General features: G+C 33.7%; 3 protein-coding genes across 12 annotated transcripts in view; 2 read left to right on the forward strand and 1 right to left on the reverse strand.

The window, feature by feature from the left end:
• zgc:113278 overlaps positions 1 to 17,789 on the forward strand; it is an 852,580-nt gene that overhangs the window by 471,598 nt on the left and 363,193 nt on the right. The window lies entirely within an intron of this gene.
• cnbpa (CCHC-type zinc finger, nucleic acid binding protein a) lies at positions 3,188 to 9,278 on the reverse strand. 3 transcript variants are annotated; one of them, XM_005170569.5, is made up of 5 exons: positions 9,205 to 9,278; positions 7,120 to 7,280; positions 6,931 to 6,996; positions 5,816 to 6,014; positions 3,188 to 4,214 (listed from the first exon to the last, which is right to left on the reverse strand). In XM_005170569.5, exons 2-5 carry the CDS (start codon positions 7,226 to 7,228, stop codon positions 4,097 to 4,099), a joined length of 492 nt encoding a protein of 163 aa, XP_005170626.1. In that variant the 5' UTR covers positions 7,229 to 7,280; positions 9,205 to 9,278; the 3' UTR covers positions 3,188 to 4,096. The 3 variants fall into 3 exon arrangements, with proteins under 3 accessions (XP_005170626.1, NP_001231665.1, NP_956043.2); NM_001244736.1 differs by having other exon boundaries at positions 3,189 to 4,214; positions 7,120 to 7,229; NM_199749.2 differs by lacking the exon at positions 9,205 to 9,278 and adding an exon at positions 8,810 to 8,976 and having other exon boundaries at positions 3,199 to 4,214; positions 7,120 to 7,229.
• Positions 13,840 to 17,789, forward strand: part of raf1a (Raf-1 proto-oncogene, serine/threonine kinase a) — a 68,337-nt gene continuing 64,387 nt past the window's right edge. For all 7 annotated transcript variants that reach the window (XM_073938001.1, XM_073938002.1, XM_073938003.1 and 4 more), the window contains 2 exon segments: positions 13,840 to 13,890; positions 17,025 to 17,234. Coding sequence is in view for 4 of the 7 variants with exons in the window: in NM_131439.2 (NP_571514.2) it covers positions 17,049 to 17,234 (186 nt within the window). In the remaining 3 variants the exon portion in view is untranslated.

The following is a 17,789-nucleotide window of genomic DNA, read 5'->3' on the forward strand; positions in this document are numbered from 1 at the left end:
AAATATTTTGGATAACCTCTTGGCCTGTTTTTATTCATTTAGAAAAAGTAATGCATGCCTTCATCTCTTCAAGAGTGGACTACTGCAAATCTTTTTATATTGGGATTGACCATTCAGCTGTCTCGGTTAAAATTCAAAATACACATAAATAGGGTCATCTTTGGCCTGTGTTGCGTTCACTTCATTGGTTGCCAGTGCACTACAGAGTGGTTTTAAAAAATGTACTTCTTGCATACAAATAATTAATCAGCTTGTCTGGATGCAGGCCTGGTGCAAAGGCAATCTGAAATGCATGCAATTTTTTTAATGGGTTCACCTAACTCCACCCCTCACAGTGACATCACTAGCTCCATTGAGTGCATTGTGTCTGACATTGCATTGCTGGGAGATGCAATCTCAGCTTGCGTCATAAAAGCTGCATCGAGATGCTATTGAATATCTTAGCTACATCTTACCTTTCTTCTGCCCTTTTGACCGAGCACCATGCAACCAGATCATCAAATCAGAGACTTTTGTTGATTCTCAAGTGTAGGCTAAAATGTAGGAGCTTTCTCTGATGCTGCGGCCTTCTAGCCACAACCAGTCACTTGGAAACACCCATACACTCTCATTCACGACCAAATTAGCTTACCCAATTCACCTATACTGCATGTCCTTTGGACTGTAGGGGAAAACGGACCACCTGGAGGAAACCCACGCCAACACGGGGAGAACATGCAAACTCCACACAGAAATGCCAATGATTCAGGCGAGGATCAAACTAGCTGCCTTTTTGCTGTGAGATGACTTGGCAACCCACTGTGCTGCTTTTTTTTTTTTTACTAATTATATTTTTAAATGAGTTTTTGTGGGGCACATTGGTCAACTAGGGTCATTTTTAATTGTGCTATATAAATATGGTTTTTATTTCTTTATTTTACATCTTATTATTGATATTAGTGTATAATTGTGTTTTGACATTTGCTTGTTTGGTGAATGAAACTAGCCTGTGATTTTATGGTGTTTGTGTATGAGTAGTCAACATTTAAAGTCTGACCTAAGACGAACCAGACAAATCAACAACAACAAAACGTATTAAAAAAAAAAAAAGATTTAATGTCTGATCGAGTTTTTTACAAACTTTATGTATCTACAAATCTGAGCTGCTCAAGGCACCTCTTCAGTGCAGCAATGAGAAATTCAATTCAATATAGTGCTTTTTACAATCTAGTGTATACAACTAAACATGGGTGGAAAATAAAGGATTAAAAATAAGAAATAAATTCCATAATACTTAAAATTTTGGAACTGGATTGTTTTTTTACCAGGATCAACTAAAATATATAGAGAAACTAATCTAACTCTCCAAAATTCAGAACTTGAATGAATGAATTGAATGAAGACAAAGCGGCAAAAAACAAGACCTGTGTTGAGGACTAGTCTTGTTGAGCTGTTGTAGTCATGTAGTACATTTTCCAAAAGTGGATTAGCCTTACACCTATGGAACTTTATGGGCTGTTTATACAAACAGGCTCCCCTCAACACACATGCAAATTTTCCCTCATTGAAGATACCAGTATGTCTATCTTGTTCCCAACAGGGCGGTGCACTCATTGCAAATGTCTCTCTTGTTGACGTGCAGAATAACAGGATTTTTGTGCGCACTCTCACCTTTGGTTTCATCCATTTTTTAAGCCAAAGGTGTGTCAGAAACCTGCCCTGCCATTCCGCTTTCTGTTTATGAGGTGTTTTGTAGATCACATCAGTCTTCTCATATAAACAATGCAGATTTGAACCGTTATAAGCATCCGTTAATTAAGCTTCCATATTTTGTGTTTTCTGTGAATTGCATTACAGGACACAGATCTCTGCTCTGTCTTTTGATGTTGAAAATTCAACCAACAAAGTGACTTTAATTGACATTTTACTATGTTGAAATAGTACTTTAAAAACAATATAGAGAGAAATAAGTCTTTAAAATAACAGAAAATTTACTGGTAGTTTATTATAGGGTTTTTGTACCATAATATAACAACCCAGACCTCCAATCATAACTTTACACTATCACTTTAAACTATTATTATTTTTAATTGGAAGAAAGATCAAGGTCCCATAATGCAATTCAAAAGCATAACAAAATGGGAAAAAACATAAACATGACACAAATAACAGTTTGTATAAAATACCTTAGTATATTACACAGATAACCATTAATTTATGGTTTTGATCATTCCCTAACTTCCCTATTAAGACTTTTGTGACTATTAACATCAAATGATGGCAAAACGATTTATTCAGATTTTTTTTTAATTATGAAGGTAAACTTTAAATAAAATAATGGTTTATTCATTTGCTATTATAATTTAATATTTGGATTACAAAAAAAAGGCTGGAAATCATACACTTGAACCACATTTCTGATTTATATTTTGGAATTATTCAAAGGTATGTTGCACTACCAATTGTAATTAAATACATTTGCAATAAAATTAATTTAATTCTTATTATGAACATTGATTTGTCACCTTTGCTTTAGTGGGAATATACCATATTAATGGTTTAGACTCGAATGAATGTTCTTAGTAGTAGTTATGTAGACAGTTTTTTTAGTACCCAACTACTAAAATACAGTAATAATCATATATATATATATATATATATATATATATATATATATATATATATATATATATAGTGCTCAACATATACAAGTACTCCCCTCACAAACCTATCTTCTACAATATTATACATTAGATTAGTCAGTACTGAAGCCAAATTTGGAGCTTATCTAACAAAATAACTTACGACAACGGTCCAAATACTAGTACACCAAAAATTATGTGATAGAAAAATAATACATACAAATGAAAGAGGATCTAAAAAAAGTCCTTAGATCATAATGGGTGATTTAATGAAGGATTTTGAACTTATTTAAATATTGACTGTTTACATACGTAAAAAAAAAAATATTATTTTCTAAAAATCTTATTTTATTATGTATTTTTTGTTTCCCAGTGATGGGTTGCAGCTGGAAGGACATCCGCTGTGTAAACATATTGGATAAGTTGGCGGTTCAATCCGCTGTGGCAACCCCAGATTAATAAAGAGACTAAGCTGAAAAGAAATGAATGATTTTTTTAATTAAAGTCTACTTATTCTTTTTTTAACTTGTTTTTCTAAAGCAATGACTCAAGAACTCAGTCATGAATGCAGGCAGACTCCCCATCCTCCTCCAGCTTTATTGACAGTTTAAAATTACATATCTATGTTCTAGGACTTAAGTTGCAATTTTCTTTCGACTTAAAAACTGAGTACAAGCAATGATATTCTTACAGTAGTCCAAGTGATATTGTACAAAAATATCTGATTTCTGTGAAAACATTCTTTTTTCTTTTCTTTTCTAATTCCACATGTCCTCTATTTTTTTCTGGATAACTTAAGGTAGAAAGGACTAAAATTTACTCTGGAACTTCCATTAACAAGCTTTGTTTGCTGAATCTGCAAACATCATTTTTTAGGAACAGAAAAAGGCAAAAAAAAAAAAGGAAAAATCAAAAGGCATTATTTCAGTTATTCAACTTAATCCCAAATATCAATATAATATTTTCATAGTAGACACGCTCTTTGCTGTGAACTGCTAGTGGGGACCTGATCTTAATGGACTTCCTGCGATGAAAATGGTTTTTGTCTGTCCTCTTAAGCCAGCTTACATATTTCTCCATAGAACCACAAACACAAAAAAAGAAGAAAACAAAACACCAGAATTGATCCTTCACCCAACTTTTCTCTTACATTTGGTCTGAGGTTCACTTCTGTGATACCAGACATCCCATGTGGCTCTTGATGTCCCAGTATTGGATCTTTTCACCAGCGGCATTGAAAGGGGTCCTTTAACAAAGCGTCTTACAATACACCTCTACCTAAAAAAAACATTTTTGTTTTAAACGCAATAAGATATTTTTCCACCCCTTTTACTTTATAACGAAGGAAAAACAAACTCATATCTGCTCACTGGCCCGGGAAGGCCTCTGTTTGCCAGCTTTTGGCCAATGAAGAGGATTCAGAGAAGAGAAACAACCATCAATCAGGAAAGGAGGAAGTGACAGAGGAAAAGGAGCTACGCAGACGCTTCGATGCTGCAGTCTCTCGCCAGATGACCGGTCTTGCCGCAGTTGTAGCAGTTCACCTCAGTGGCCTTGCTGCACTGCACCGCCACATGTCCGATTTCACCACACCTGCAGATTAAAAGCAGTTTTTAAAATCAGTTTACCAGAGTTCATGTCACTCCAAATTTGCTGAATGGACCTCCTTTCACATTTTACAGGTTGCTCAGCAACGGAAGTCATCATAGTGGGGTAAACTTAGGTCTGGGCAATAGGGTCTTTAAAAAAAGTATTATGGAAGGGTATCAACCTATACAATTAGGTTAAGCATTAAAAATAAAAAAAAATAAAAAACTTTCCCTTTAAAAAAAAAAATAATAATAATAATTATATATATATATATATATATATATATATATATATATATATATATTTTTTTTTTTTTTTCTTGAAATGGCCTTGATAGCTGACATTTAAATATCAATTCAACAAGAGCTATTTAATAATTGCATACAAGACTTCTATATTAATAATATCAATTGAACTCATTATTTTTTCCAAAGCGATGTATTTCTCTTATTTTGTGCCGTTTACCTGATCATGAAATAATTTCATTATTTTGTGTTTTGTCTGTTCATATAAATTAGTGGGTTATTCAAGACTTTTAGGTCATTTTACATGACCTAATGTTTCAGGCAATGTCTACATATGCGTGGTAAAAAAACAATACATGTTCAAATTTATTACAGCATATTGTAAAATATGCAACTATCTATTTAGTTTCAATTCATTCATTTTCTTTTCCAGGCCTGGAAAATGCCATGAAAATTCCATGACTTTTCCAGGTTTTCCATGACCGTATGAACCCTGATAGTAATGAATGTGGCTGAGGCACATAATTTATCTGGAAAGGGCAATTTTAAATTCCAACATAAGTAACAGTTTCTTTCATATGTGCATAATGTCCATTATTTGTCTAGTCCATTCTCGGTGGAGAGCTCTGAATCATGCTGTTTTTCAGAGTGTATGTTCATTTTAATTTCATAAATCGCAACATTTCTTTTTCCCTGCCATGTTGTGTTTTTATGGCAACTGCGTATTCAAACAAATAGATATAAACTACATTTTCAAGTTTATCGATATGATCAATTTAATCGCCCAGTCCTAGGTAAACTTAGATCACAGTTAAAGGCAAAGAACAACAAATATATATTTTTCTAATATTTAGGAATATATTTATTCCTATTTGCTAAACTATTAAAAGAAAAACTCAACGATAGTATTAAAACAACTTTAAAAAAAGGGACAGCAGATAGAAGAGAGAACATTTACTGTCCTGCCCATAGATGCTGCATAAGAAACACCTTGAAAAATAGGTAATTCTTTTTTTTGTAATTTGATGCAAAGATGATATAGTAAAGTATTTCTTTATAAACATACATGTTTAGCCATCTAAATATTATAGTATTTAGGATGCTGATTACTGATGGATGTATCAACCATCTTGTGAACAGGGTTTATTGTTTTTAAGGGGGAAAATGTTTTTCAAAAGATAACATTGTCCTCAGAAGAAAAAAATACAGTCTATAAGCAAACATGCTAGAAATATTGCATTGCAGTTGAAATCCGCACCTTCTTAAGAAAATTTAAATGAATTATTATTTACCTAAGTAAATAATTGCAATTTCAGTGTGGAAATAAAAATAAGCTTTGTTAGGAAAAACATGGCTTACCTGTAACACTTCACCTTGTCACATAATTTCTGGATGTGCCCAAAGCCCCCACAGGAGTAGCACTTCTGCTCGTTGGCATGGTCACAGTCGCGTGCCACATGACCAGCTTTACCGCAGTTATAACAACACTGCTCTCGCTCCTTTTTGGGTTCTTTACAGTCTCTAGAAATATGGCCACTCCGGTGGCAGTTGTAGCACGCTGTGTTAAACAAACAAATAAAAAAAACTTAATACAGCAGAGCAGGGCCGGACTCCTATTCAGCCCCAGATAAATATGAGAAGATAAAAGGGTAGCTAAATCTCTAACACTATTCTTTAAAACATCACAATGTTTTTTCCTGCAATATCTGAATATATAGTCTTTGCAAATTTCTTTATAGATATCCAGTTCTTAGTAATGGTGGTCACACAAAAAACAAAAATAAAATATGTACACCTACATAAGTAACCCAAACAGTATTATATGTCTTAACACTCACTTATGTCTTAACACTCACTTACTCAAGTGAGATTCGAACTCGGGTCGGTGGTCTTGTAACACAACGTACCGACCACTGGACCAGTGGGGTTGTTATGTTGGTGCGTTTGGAATAAGAAAGAAGTATTGCACTGTTATCTGCAAGACTCTTAACCACAGTATTACTTTATATTGATGGCTTAATCTTTTTCTCCCCCTTTTAGATGTCTAATCAAGTTATGTCAGATTTATTAATTTAGTGAATTATCTGATTTTCATTGAGCAGGTGTTATATTCATTAATATTATTTATTCGAATTTTTATATTCACTAAGGTGCTGCTGCTTGGGTTTGAATGATAGTTACGTCATCATAACCTGCAGGCCGCATTTTGCTAACGAGGCTGCGGGAAAATAAATAAAAAGAGCAGAGCTGCGGCAAAGTAATGAATAAAAAGAGTGAAGATATGGTCAAATAAATAAATAAATGAAAAAAGTGTGATTGCTGAGAGTGCAAGCAGCTTGGGACACCAGCCCTCGTGGCCAAAAAAACGGACCAGCCCACCAGGAATTCTCCCGGTCCTCCCGATTAGCCAATCTGGGCCTGCGGCAGAGTAAAACACATTTAAATAGCTATCAATCAAAGAAAGCTCATCTTACCATCCTCAGTCTGTTCGCAATCTCTGGCGATGTGTCCCTGCTCACCACACCGGTAACAGAACAGATCTGCAGTAAGAGAGAGCGAGAGACAGCTGTTATTAGCATTTCTTTCACACAGATCCAGTCTATGATCTGATCGACCCATAAAAGGCTTAGCAGCCTATAAATAAATATCTCTTCTTAGCTTACCCTTTCCTCGTCCTCGGCCCCTGCCACGACCGCGACCAGCATTAGGGCAGTTCTTGATCCAGTGTCCAGAACGGCCACATCCAAAACACTCACTGGTACTCATGTCCATTCTGCAGGGACCAAGCAACAAACTTTGACTTCAGAATGCCAACCACTGAGTGCTAATCAGAAGGATGAAAGATAACCCAAAGACTGTAAAAATGCTGTAATTCAAACAAATTCGTGTTGTGAAAATATGAAGGAATTAAAATTAACACATATTTTTACAAATTTAGGTGGATTGAACATAAAAATCAATCAAGTTGTCATGAAAAAAAAACTCAAACTGTTTTGTTTCAGCTCAAATTATATAGAAAAATTATATAATACCCCACCAAGAAAAAAAAAATGTTTAGATGGCGCTAGTTAACACACTCAACGCATTTTTTTCAACACAGCCCATAATTTCTTAAATATCAGCCTCTACCAAAAAATTGATATGTTAATTTATGGAAAAAGCCGAATTAATACATATCCGCTTGTTAAGTGTGACGGTACGGGCAGCAGCTTCCACATCCAAGCGCTCTATCAAACAGTATGAGGACACATCATAAATAATAAGAAACATTCAAAAGGCACTGTAATACTTTCGAAAATCACGATTGCAATGTATACTAATCAATGACTTATATCCAATGCCCAGAATTTTATACATTTTTCATAAATTATTACAATTATGGTATTTGTGATGCAGCAAGTTCAGATACTGATGTGTTTATATAAAATTCACTTTTAAGTGTGATTTGACTAAAAAGTGTCCATAAACAAATATTTTCATGACTCAAATGAGTAGCGGCTTGGACCCGGAAACAGAATTCCATACGTCACAACAAGCGGATACTATCAAAAATCAGAAAATATGAAGTGTAAGACCAATTTATTTAAAAACAATTTTCAAAATAAATCATTTTTGAATACTAAAATCACCGTTATTTGTTTAAGTATGCCATAAAACAGATCTGATTCTCATTTAACATGTTTTTGGTTTTCAGTAAAAACATGGTCAACCACTTGGTAGAGCGGCAGTCAAAGGGTTAAATAACTAGTTTGAGTTTTGAGTGTAGGTATGCATGACTAAAGTTCAGCAGTTTCTTTATTCATGCTTAGTGTAATCTATTTTGACAAAATAAAAATTATTTTCAGTGAAAACTCACATAAGACACTGAAAAGTCTGCCCTATCAGTAAAGTTAATATCACTGTGATTAAACTGCATACTATGTGCTTTGCCAACACATTAATGACACTCAATTTAAGTAATATAGTAATTATTTCAACAACAAAAAATGTATTCATATAAGGAAAAACAGGAATAAAGAAGTTTCCACACTCATGAGGATCTACTGTAAATGGGAAGGTTGATGGCACATGGCACATGTGTCCTAGCACCACGGCTACAGCTAAAGACTGACAAATCTAGCAACTAACAGGGTCGTCACTGAAAAAACACCAGCTCTAAACGCTCTAAAACTACTAAAAGCATTTCAGCACACGATTTTACAAGGAGTTTAACATCCATAATCATATTTAACAGTTATACTCATCATAACGTGACGTTTCAGGCGGTGAAAACACAAAAACAAGAGCAACAACTGTTAGTGATATACGAGCACAACAGGAAATTTTAAGTCAGAAAGATTCTTATAATTTTACGTTTTTGTTGATGTTTAAGGAAATCCACATGCAAACGCTCCAGACCTCAAACCTCAACACTGGGCCTCTTCGTGCACGTTTACACTAAAGTATCACGAAATACATCGAATGCCATCACTAGTCTGCCGTGGTGTGCGTTTTTATATCTTGCTGTGAGTTTTACATTCGGAAATGCATTTGTGCACGTGCACTTATAAGAGACTTTCCCGCGCAGGCATGAGCTGCAGCAGGCCTCAGCTAGCTGAACGCAAGCGATTACACACACTCACTGCGCACACGGACCATGCAATCAACACAATCAACGAAGGTATAAAATAAGTAAATGAGCCCCGTCTTAAAATGAACAAAAACAATGTTGTAATTGAGAATTTAAAGACAACAATATGTGAACTCACCTAAAGCTGAACACTAGCCTGTTAGCTGTGACTCACTGCTGTTTACTCCTCCCTTCGACACTGCGCATGAATCCACTGAGCGACAGAAACAGTGGCCAATACGAAATCGCGATTTAGAACGGGGCAGCCAATGAGGAGGGACTGCCTGGAGACACCCCTCCTTTCTGACCAATCACTGGGCGAAAAGACACACACTGTCCTGCCCAAAGAAACATCACTGTTGAAAGTGCCCGCTGCCCAGAATGGAGTTTTTTTTTTAGCAGTAGTCATACTGCTTATAGATTGCTCTGTTTCACAGACCACTTTTGCATTAGGTGTGTATTTTAAGTTCAAATAGATACCACAACCTATCAGTTTAGTTATGAGGGGCATCTCAAATCATTTTAACAACAATGACTTCGACAAATTGCCTCTTATTCAGTTTGCTAGCGTTGAGTATCTGCTTCCTGTTTTTATTTTTGGATTAAAGCAACCCACAGCAGCAGGTCTGGGATCAGTTTTTCCTAGTCATTTAGACCAGTGGATCTCAAACTTTTTTCCCCAAGTGCCACCTCAGACAAATATGGTCTCTTCAAGTACCACCATAATGAGCAGTATTGAAATACAGCAGCCTTGTAAGCCCATTAAAGTAGCTACTGCTCTGTACAGTTCAAAAATGTGGCAGATTAATTCCTATTAACGTTATTAGGAATATTTATTATCATCATCCGCTTTTAACATTATAAATACTTTGAACATTAACACTGTATGTGCTTATATGTAATAAAAAAACAAACAAAATGTCAACGTTTACATTGAAATAAAAAAAGCTGTGCATTTTAAAAAAAGTGAATTTAATAGTTAAAAATTATAGGCTACTGTTCTTAAAAAGTAAAAAAAAAAAAAAAAACTGTACTTAAATTTAAAGTAATAACATATAGTCGCTTATCCATCTAGGGATGTTGCTTGGACCTCATAAATATAGGCTATACGTCATCACATAGTTAAATTTTTTTTACCAAAATTAAAAAATGACATTAACGTGTCTTGCTCTTTCTGTGAGACTTCATCTGAATCTGTTGCTCACTGGTTTTGGGAATGTCCCTTTGTTAAATCGTTCTGGTCTGTTGTGAATTCTTTAATTGTCCAAAAGGTTTGTGGTGATTTTTCTTTAAGCTATTGACATGTTGTTTTGGGGTTTTATGTTAAAGAAAAACAATTCCTTAATTCAACTTAAAACAATATAAAACCTACTTTTTCTCTGTATATACTCAATGTAAGTTAAATTATTCATTTTTAAACGAGAATTGGAAATGTATTTAAAAACCATCACAGACTCTCACAACGAGAAAGCAATTAAAACTTATAAAACATGTGCTTTATTTAATATTCTGCATTAATTTGTTTTATTTTTGTCATGTGCCCTCATTTGGTTACTTTGTCTTTCTTTTGCTTTACCTTTATTACATTTATTTTAAAATTGATACATGTCTCTTGTTGCAAAAAATAATTTTTGCATTGCTTGTACTATACTTCTATCAGTTTTGTATTTCTATTTGTTGTAATGTAAATAAAAAAAGTTTTTTCTAGTCACCATATTACCTTTTAAAGGAATAGTTCACCCAAAATTAAAAAATCTGTCATTGTTTACTCAACTTTTACTTGTTTCAAACCTGTTTGAGTTTCTTCTGTTGAACACAAAAGAAGATGTGCAAAACTGAAACCATTGACTTCCTTTGTATTTGTTTTTCCTACTATGGAGCTCAATTGTTACAGGTTTTTAGCTTTCTTCGAAATGTATTCTTTTGTGTTTAACTGAATAAAAAACTCATAAAGGTTTGGAACCACTTGAGGGAGAGAAAAAAGAGAGATAAAGGTAAAGCTGGTTTTATATTCGCACATTCATTCATTTAGCAGTCTCTATATTGTTTACCATGTTACTTTGAATATTCAATAGGAATTAGCATAATAGAGTTTAAGTTGGTTTTATATTCACACATTCGTTCATTTAGAGGTCTCTATATTGTTTACCATGTTACTTTGAATATTCGATTGGAATTTGCATGCAAGTGTGACTTGAAAACAACATTAACACTGTTTATTTAACTGTGAACAATGTTGTACTTTTGATAGTCATTGGCTGCTATTATCATTTCACTGTTTAGAGTTTGCAAATAATACTTTTATGAAATTATATTATTAAGGGGAAAGTCTGAATGTGCGAATTTAAAACCAACTTTACCTCTATAGCATCCAAGTATGACTTGTAAACAACATTAACACTAATTGACTGTGAACACTGTTGTACTTTGATAGTCATTTGCTGCTAATAAGATTTCCCTATTTAGAATTGGCAAAGAATACTTTTCTGAAGTTATATTATTAAGGAGAATGTCTGAATATTCGAATATAAAACTAACTTTACCTCTGTAATAGAGAGTATATTTTTATTTGGGGATGAATTATTCTTTTAAAACAATAAGAGGAGACAACTCCCGGTTCTTGCTGTTAGGCATTTAGTAATAATACAGAAACAATGTTGGGTTTGGTTTTAGCTCCGCATGCTCATTTTCCCTGCTCTGAGGAGCGGACAGTCTTGGTAAAATAGCAAATCCACATAGTGTCGCCTACTGTATGCATCGAATTACGAAAATTAATACCTTAAGAGCCCAAGGACCGTTCGACAATTTCAACAAACTGCATTAACAAATTTGTCCATATATTAGTCGAATTAAAATGGCTGTAAATAAACACAAATAATAATATTAATTACTCAGATTCACATGTTATGTAGTACTTGACAAATAATTTATCTTCTATTTTTTATAAATACAATAAATTACACAATTTCATTTGCCACAGTCAATATGTATTTAAAAATGTGCATTCATCAAAATGTTCATTTTAATAGTTGTACATTAAATCGTGCCGTTTTAAGTCAGCAGCATAAATACCCTATTTTAAAAAATGTATTGCAAGATTAATTTATGATTAAGAGCGTTTAGATATGCATTATGTCTTATTCAGATTGATTCAGGGGTGTAAATTTAGCATGGAACGAGGGGACGAGTCCCCACCAATATCCCAATAGTATCTGGATGCAGCCTTTATGATGCAAGCTAAGATTGCATCACTCAGCGATGCAATCTCAGAGACAATGCACTCAGTGGAGTGAGTGACGTCACTGTGACGGGTGGGGTTAGGTGAGAACATCAAAAAGCATTGGATGCAGCTCAGATTGCACTGCACCAGGTCAGCATCCAGACCCCTCTCCAATATCCACCGACTTCTGAAATGTCCCCACATATAACATAGACATGCAAAAAGGGTTAAATCACATTCTATTTTCATTAATAATTATATATGAGACATGTTTCATCTGCACTATAGTTAAAATAAACAGAAGTCTTTATTAAACTCTCTCTTTATCAGTTCATAAACATTCCTTTAACATCATACAATTTAATTTAATAAATTGTATGAAGAGAGGATTAATTAAATATATATTTTAATAGCATTAATATTATATTATTTGGGGATTGAATTCACCAGTCTCCATCAATGTCAAGAGCAAACCTAAACCCTTGGATTGATTCAATCAATTAATTAATGTGTAATAATTATGAGTTTCATTTAAGTTTGTAAAACTTTATGAACTACTAAAATCGTTGTGTGTGTGTGTGTGTGTGTGTTCTTTTATTATTTATTTATTGTTAATACAAAATCCAAATAAAACAAAATGGCATTCAACTTTACAAATTTTGTATCACACATAGAAAGCTCAACACAAAATAATATACAAAAAATGTAAAATACAAAAGTCATCTGTGTACTCCGTGTATGTGTTGTTTTTTTAAAAAAAAAAAAATTATTGCATAATCATCAGGAACAAACATACAACAAAATAAAGCATATGAAACAAAAAACTAAAATAACAATAGTAAAAATAAATGAATAAATAAAAAAAAACAAAGATAAATAAAAATGAATTAATTAATTACACAAAGTTTAGTGTACAGCATTTCTACATCCAATGAATTAAAGAATTGACAGGGGAATCAAAAAAAGTGTCATAATAATTGATTACTCTGCGTATGTTTTACTTTTATTCTTTATTAAAGAAGGAAAATATACAACCACAATCAGGATGTCAATATAAAAAGAGATACAGAAGAGTAAAAATACAAACTACATTAGCTGCAGAAAGAAAAAAGACTAACAAAACAAAGGAAGGGGTAAGTAAATTACAATAAAATAAAATAAATTTTCAACTAAAAGAAGGAAAGAGTGTTTACGATAGAGGTCAAACCAAAATTTCACACATACAAAATTTATGTATTAAAGTTTTATCATCCTAGAAATGTAATAATAAGCATATTCGTTTAATTCTTCAGCAAATAAACCGTATTGTTCCTCGAGGCACAGTTCATTGGGCTGCATTAATTAATAATATAGATTGGAGAAAAGCTTTGGTTGTTGCCTCATAAATACTTCCTTCCTAATAAAAGTAAAGAAATCCACTTTAAAATATTGCATAAATCATATCCGGCTAACTCATTTGTTTCCAGATGTATTGATATTCTGAGTTGTTGTACTCGGTGTATGTGTGTGTGTGTGTGTGTGTGTGTGAGTGAGAGAGAGGGGGATGATGACGTCATCGTAGTTTCTCCAGGTTATGGCGGAGATGAACTCTTCAAACTTTCTGTGGTGAGTGTGTATGGCTGCTGAAAAGCATTATAAGATGTTGGTTCGTAACGGTCGGTTTTGATTACTTTTCACCTAGTGACAAGAATATCGTAAAATGTTTACAGAGCGTGCTGTTTGATAGGTTGAAGTAGAAAAGAAATAGGGCCGCGGATGTTTATAGCCCGAGTAGCTGCTCGGCAGTTCCTTCAGCTTTTCATCCTAGCTACTGTATTTCTAAAAGCACGCAATGTTTAACTCGAGAATATTAAAGTTGTAAAGTGTTTACATCCTTTCCGATTATGTCGTATGTTCCAGACTTCTGTTTGTTATGAATCGCTTCTGCGCACTGCGAATAGACACAAACAGTTATCTGTGCTTAACCTACACACTGAATATATGCGCTGCACACAAGTCAAACATCAAACGCGCATGAGACTGACGTGTTTATATAGTTGTAGATTGTTTAACGAAATAGAAACTCTACAGTCACATTTTCCGTTATGCGACATGTGTGTTTGTTTGACAAACCTACTTGTAATTTTGACAGCTCATGTGGTTTTACTATAATTTGACTTGAAAACTAGAAAAAAAGACGCATTGTTTACACCAAACGTTTCTGTAGTTGTGAATAGTTGTCAGTACAGCTGTGTCAGTACAACTCTATTCAAATGTTAACTAGTTGAAGTGATTTATGATTTCATAACCTCCAGGACTCAACACTAATTGATGATGATGGTGATTATATTATTATTATTATTATTATTATTATTATTATTATTATTATTATTATTATTATTATTATTATATTTAAGATCATACATACTCAGCATAAATGAGCACGGATGTCTCTTTTAATTTAATATGTTCTACAGGATGCTTTACAATAATATATTTGTGCATTAGATTAGTACCAAAGCCAAAACTGAACCTAATCTAGCCAAAACAAAACAAACAGAAATTCACTGTCTAATAATTAGTTACCCAATTTAATATGTACATAAATATTAATAAAATACAAAGCACTTTTGGGTGAAGCAGTGGCACAGTAGGTAGTGCTGTCGCCTCACTGCAAGAAGGTCGCTGGTTTGAGCCTCGGCTCAGTTGGCGTTTCTGTGTGGAGTTTGCATGTTCTCCTTGCGTTCGTGTGGGTTTCCTCCGCGTGTTCCGGTTTCCCCCACAGTCCAAAGACATGCGGTACAGGTGAATTGGGTAGGCTAAATTGTCCGTAGTGTGTGTGTGGATGTTTCCCAGAGATGGGTTGCAGCTGGAAGGGCATACGCAGCATAAAAACTTGCTGAATAAGTTGGCGGTTCAATCCGCTGTGGCGACTCCGGATTAGTAAAGGGACAAAGCCGACAAGAAAATGAATGAATGAAAGCACTTTTCAAAAACTAATAATTACAGGTCCAGCATAAAAAAAATTGCTAAATAAGATGCAAAATATTGTATTTCAAGATTGCAAACTTTCTCACAATGAACTAGTATTACTGTAAAGTGTATTTTGTGACATAAGGAAATAAACGATTGAGCATATTATGAAACAATAGACATTTTATTTTGTCCATATGTAATGTATTATCATAATGCATAGCCCTAGACTAAATTAGAACTAAAACAGGACTAAATCTATTTACTTTGTGTAAATCACTGTTTCTCTTGCTCTATATGTTGTTACAGAATTGTATGTATAGGTTGTTTTCACATGACATCATTGATGACGCATGAAAATAAATAATGTTAGTGTAAATGGTGGTGCATTGTGATGGTGTACAGGGTTCAACGATAAGGACATTTTCTATTGGCCCGACTGGACCTGCCAAAAAAATCACTGACCCCACATAAATAAATAAATAAATAAATAAAAAATGGCTATTTCTTAGCCACATATTTTAAATAATGTGCCAAAAATAATGTCTGTAAATCTAGAATTTAAATATTTAAAAAATGTTAAAATAGTTAGCAGTAAAATACAGAAGTATGGAAAGTGTACAGGTATTTTATTGCAAAACAAAAGGTGGCTGGGATCAGTTTATTGTGCGGAGCGCGTCTGTCAGTCCGCGCTTATACATGCATTCACTGGTTCAGATGTTGCATATGAAAGGCGACAATCGACGCACAGATTTAATGTAAAGAAAGTGGGATAGAATGGTAAAATACGGGAGAATTTCGGCAAAAACGGGAGGGTTTACATTAATAAAGTGAACAGGAAGTGTTTGTGGAGAAACAGTTTTGCGAGGGAACTCAAAACATCTTTGCAAGATAACGAAAATCTTTGCGAGAGAACGCAAAACATTTTTGCGAGAGAACACAAAAGCTTAAAAATATATATTTTCCTCCCACCCATTTTTTTCTTTCACCCATTTTTTTCATTCTACCCATTTTTTTTTTACCCAGCCAATTTTTTTTCTCTCCCACTATGTCCCTTTCGGGTCTCCGTAGGGGACAACTTAAGTGTTTTTACAAATTTAGGTGGATTAAATATGAAACATTTAGGTTCACTTAATCGATTTGTGTTGGGACAACATAAAGGAATTGTGTGGAACCCTGCATTTACAGTGTCCATATCATATATTGACATAAATTTCTGACTCAATTCATTATTTCTCAAACATGTTCAATCTATTAATGAATTACTCAGCTTTTCTTAATTGATTTATCCAGAACTTTTTTCTTCTTTTTCAAACCACTTATTTAAAATGAGCTGAAACAACACGATTCTTGAGATTTTATTGGGACAACTTAACTTTTTTTATGTTTAATCCACATAAATTTGTTGAAAGTGTTAAGTCGACTTAATCGATTTGTATTGGGACTACATGAATGAATTGTGTGAAACCCTGCATTTTTACATTGTAACTGTATTTAAATATCTTGAAAATTAAAAGTCATCTCTTTACATTTTCTAAAATTTAAATTTTGCATGACACGTAGCAAATTTTGCATGGCAGAATCAGGTCGCCTATCGTTAGGACACAGTGTTAGGTTTTCAGCGCCTACACTCAAAATAATTCTGCATAAATTTGCAGATTTGCTAAATTCAGCAGAAATGGCCAAAAAAAAAACCCCCTGCAGATTCAGTATTGCCCTGCATAACATAAACAAATTGACCAATTTTCAGAGAGTCACAGTTTTGTTTCTGACCGCTGTTTCTCCAGACGCGTGTGCCAGAGGGTGTCGTAATGGAGCAGCTTCAGGGAGCATGGAGAACCGTCACCAACGGGCTGCTAACCAAAGATTCAGTGTTTGAAAGCTCCTACGTGTCTCCTGTGATCAAATCTCCTGCGCCATGCCAGAGCCGCTCTTCAGACGACTCCAAAACCAGCCGCACCATCCGAGTCTTCCTGCCCAACCAGCAGCGGACAGTTGTGAGAAGGCTTTTTAGATTTGTTCTTTAGCTGTAGGGGGACAGCTTTTTAAATTATTTTTTAATAAACATATATATGTATATATATATATATATATATATATATATATATATATATATATATATATATATATATATATGTATATATATATATATATATATATATATATATGTATATATATATATATATATATATATATATATATATATATATATATATATATATATATACATACAGTTGAAGTCAGAATTATTAGCCCCCCTGACTTATTACACTGCTTGTTTATTTTTCTGTTTTATGGAGAGCAGATTTTTTAAACACATTTCTAAACATAATAGTTTTAATAACTCATTTCTAATAACTGATTTATTTTATATTTGCCATGATGACAGTAAATAATATTTGACTAGATATTTAAGACACTTCTATACAGCTTAAAGTGACATTTAAAGGCTTAACTAGATTAATTAGGTTAACTAGGCAGGTTAGAGTAATTAGGCAAGTTATTGTATAACGATGGTTTGTTCTGTTGACTAGCGAACTAAAATATAGCTC

This window comes from Danio rerio, chromosome 23 (genome assembly GCF_049306965.1).
Source record: "Danio rerio strain Tuebingen ecotype United States chromosome 23, GRCz12tu, whole genome shotgun sequence".
Taxonomy (NCBI): Eukaryota; Metazoa; Chordata; class Actinopteri; order Cypriniformes; family Danionidae; genus Danio; species Danio rerio.